Source organism: Paramormyrops kingsleyae, chromosome 16 (assembly GCF_048594095.1).
Source record: "Paramormyrops kingsleyae isolate MSU_618 chromosome 16, PKINGS_0.4, whole genome shotgun sequence".
Lineage (NCBI taxonomy): Eukaryota > Metazoa > Chordata > Actinopteri > Osteoglossiformes > Mormyridae > Paramormyrops > Paramormyrops kingsleyae.
The window spans coordinates 1,267,501-1,271,406 of NC_132812.1; the positions used below are offsets into that span (position 1 = coordinate 1,267,501).

The 3,906-nt window shown below is 37.0% G+C and overlaps 1 protein-coding gene across 2 annotated transcripts in view; it reads right to left on the reverse strand.

Annotated features, from left to right (window-relative positions):
- LOC111836459 (sodium/potassium-transporting ATPase subunit alpha-1) overlaps positions 1-3,364 on the reverse strand; it is a 29,229-nt gene extending 25,865 nt beyond the window's left edge. Inside the window, exon 1 of one of the 2 annotated variants that reach the window (XM_023797742.2) lies at positions 3,202-3,364. In XM_023797742.2, coding sequence (XP_023653510.1) covers positions 3,202-3,213 — 12 coding nt within the window. In that variant the 5' untranslated portion in view covers positions 3,214-3,364. Of the gene's footprint in view, positions 1-2,855; positions 2,875-3,201 lie in introns of those variants that run through there. The other variant, XM_072700948.1, reaches the window with a different exon arrangement.
- Between the last annotated feature and the right edge of the window lie 542 nt (positions 3,365-3,906).

Here is a 3,906-nt window from a genome sequence, read left to right on the forward strand (position 1 = left end):
AATAAACATGTTAAGTGCATATATATTCCCTTTTTTCTTGAGTCCGTTTGCTCATGCAAAATTAATTGTGATTAATATAGATTCAAAATGAATGATATTTAATCGTGATTAATCTAAATTAATCCACAGCAACCCTGTGATTAATCTGATTAAAAATTTTAATCGTTTGACAGCACTAATATATATATATATATACATACATACATACATACATACATACATCATTTCTTCCATGCTTACCCAGGGACTTTGCCCTGTTGCCATGGTGATAAAGCCACACCTCTGGCTATCTGAATTGACAGGTCACATGTCCCACCACTCTACAGCTGTTTAAACATTAGCCTACTAATGAGAAATAAACTAGCACTTTTTTGCCTAGGCATTTAAATTTACTACATAGCTTTATCAATAACAGCCACAATGTACAAAGTCCTAAGGTTGCTATGAAGCCAGTCAATGGAATGTCTAATCTTTAATGTATTATGAATACCTTCATAATGCATAATAAAGGTCAGGATTAACAATTAAGTATGCTTTGTGAAGCATTATGAAGATATTCGTAGTGCATTATAGATAAGACCTTCATAGAGCATCACACAAAAAACACGTCTATAACGTCTTATGTCTTTTTATGAATAGTTAAAGCCGTGTTTATAATACTTTATTGATGTATAATGCAATGTATAAAGTTAGGTATGCATAATGCAATATAATAACTGCTTTAGGTAAAGTGTTACCAATATTTTTCCCCAGCAAGGTAGTGCGTGGATCATTATGGAGGCGAAAATGCACTTTGTTTTCTGTCTAATGTGATTAATATCGATGTTTTATGGATTAAAATATATGCTTTAAGCATAGGATTACTCTGGAATATTTTAGCACACAACGCAACTCGGACAACCGGATCAAGCAAGTTCTTTCGATTGCAAAGATGCATGCGATTCATGTCTGTGCATTATACCTATCCAAAGTTACGAGCCTGAGGTTAACAGGTGCATGCATTTTGTGTTAGTTGGGTTCTAAGGGTTAAACATGTGAATATTAAGCCTTTGTGATAAATATTGAGGCATTTTTATGAGTGGTCTTGACTGGTCTTAAAATAAAACCGAGTCCTTTATTTCCGAGATCGAGACAAGACAGAGTCAAAATGAAGTTGATTCTGAGAGGAGACCAAAACCGCAAAAAGTGGTCTCGAGACCAAGACTGGTCTCGGGTACTACAGGACTATTTAATGACCTCCAGGTATTACTTTCACAGGATTGCCAGCATTAAGAAGCAAAATGCTATTTTGAAAACAGATAATTACTGCTTTGCAGTTACATTTTTACAGATATGTAACTCACTGTGGTTTCTTTTTGAGACAGTCTTGCTTCCACAGCGTGGATAATACTGCCCCCCCAGCCCCTCCAGAACCCCCTGTTCCAAGCAATGGCCACAGGAGACCACTTGATGTTGGGTGGATGGCGGCAGGCAATTAAAAATTCAATCAATCAATTATTAAAGGAATTGGACACTAAACAATATACATTATACTATATACAAACAGGCAACATGATAAAGTCCTAGTAGGTGTGTGCTGCCTTTTAGACCCACCATTCCAGCTAACAGGGAAAGCTCCCAGAATTTCAACCAATGTTACGTGAATCTTCTCAAAGCTGGCAAAGATCATTCTTACTGTAACATAATGGAACGTTTTTTCCAAATTTTACATTAAGGTTCTGTCAGTGTCAGCACAATATATTTTTCTTTGTACTTTGTTTTGCATTAAATGTTGCTTTCCCTATTCTGTGGGTGAACAGGCAAACCTATAAACTACATTTGCAGTGATGTCCAGTTTTCCTAATGAAATCGTGGCAGTCGACAGCACTGACAAAGTTTATACAAAGTAGAAGTACTTTGACTACGAAATGCAGTTGGACATCTAATCGAAAGCGCAAAATAGAATTAAAGTGCTAGAAGGAGCTGTACATTATTATCGTTGTAAAATGTCCAGGTTTGTGATAAATGTCCTTAGGTCCCTAAATGTAACATTTTGTTGTGCCTCGATCTACCTCGTACAGTTCAGAATCACTCTTCTTGGATTTTTTTGCTTTTACTTACAGTCGCTATCGTCCTACTTTGCAAACAGAAACGCTTGATTTGCACATTCTATGAACATGTAGCTCATTTGCCTTGATCATCTATCGCTGTCTGTGAACAACTGGGCAAGATCACAGGTTCATGCACGTACACAGATTTAGATAGTTTCGATATTTCCAAAGGCCAGGCTAGACAAATTCGAATATTGTCCGTACACATTTTTCTTCACGATTAAGTTTGATAAATGAATCGCCTCAATAGGACGCGTAAGCTGAACGCGTTTCAGTCAGAAGAGGCTGGTCATATGTCCAGAAAGCACAGCTTTCATTGAGCTTCTTAACACTCAATTTATTGTGCGAGCCGGCATTTATAATGTACAGGGAACAGTAATATTCTCAACGTCTTTCCTCGCACTTCAAAAACAGGGCAGTTTATCTGAACCCTTCTGACACTAATGCTTTAATGTAGGCATATATGACTTTTACTTCCCTTCTATCACTTTGCATCTTAACGTCAGACGACAGTATTCTCTCATTTGAAGATTAACATTTACATTTTTGACCTAAAGTACCTTAGGATCCCTGGAAAGATACGGAGTCACGGGATCGGCTTCCCACTCAGTATCAGAATGACGAGTCATGCGTTTTTGCACTTACGGCTACACACCGCTGATTTTGAAACTCTCCGGAAAACCATGCCACTACACCTTCAACAGGAAACGCTTGATCAAACGTTTTTTCCTCCCTCGATAAACGATACTTATTGATTAAGCTTACCTGTAGATGAGGAAATGTTCAACAGGAACAAAGCACAACCCGATGTCAAACTAAGACCAGTTTTGTGTTGCATAATGCGGAAGTTAAATGGATACTAATACATAATTGCAGGCCTTCCTGAAAACTAGCTAACTAGATTTTATCCAGTAACAGAGGTTTTACAAATACGGACTGCAGTCCCCCCTTAAGAAACACGTGTTACAGCAACATCTGTAGTTCTGGTTCCGACAGTTAAAGAAACTGACGCACGACAGATACCAAACAATCAAAAACCAGAAAATGTGGTACTTTTTACTACAAAAACAGGACTTCAAACGAAAACAAGGTTTCTAAGAATATCACTTACTCCAAATCCCATTCTCCGGCTTTGTGTAAATCTTCAAAAATATCTAAATCCCACTGACTTAAGATATAATAAAATTAAAATCTCATGTACTTTACTGCCTCCGACTGAGCCCCACTCACACGTGTCACACACTAAAAACCCCCTTATCTTAAGCCGCGATTCAAAAGTTTTTATACCAGGTTCCTCCTCCGGTGACGTCTGCTCCATTTGCCATGGTAACAGAAAAAAATAGGCGGAGTCTGCAGTACGGTTCAGTCTATTGACCCAGGCTTTACAATGAAGCCATGTGTTGGATTTTTGCCTTTTATGTAAAAAGGGGTGAGTCAAGAATGATAGCTCTCCTTACAACATGAGTGTGATAACATGCAGTATATTACATTTATAATTTTTTATGTTTAAGTATAAAAATTAATAATTTAAATCAAATTGTAAAGTGTGGGTTTCTGCGCATTTCGACTAAAAATATTAATCAACTTAGGGGTTAACATTATTTCAACAGACTATTACAGGGCGTTCTTTTCTTTTCTTTTCTTTTCTAAATAGTATGTTCCTATTCATTCTCTTTAAACCCAGGCATCCCCCACCCAAGTAATGGCAATATGTAATATTCTACAAACTTAATGAACAGATAGGATTGCCGCAACATCTTTAAAGTTACACACCTTTAAAATTATACTTGATGAAACTGATTAAATAGGTGTACAT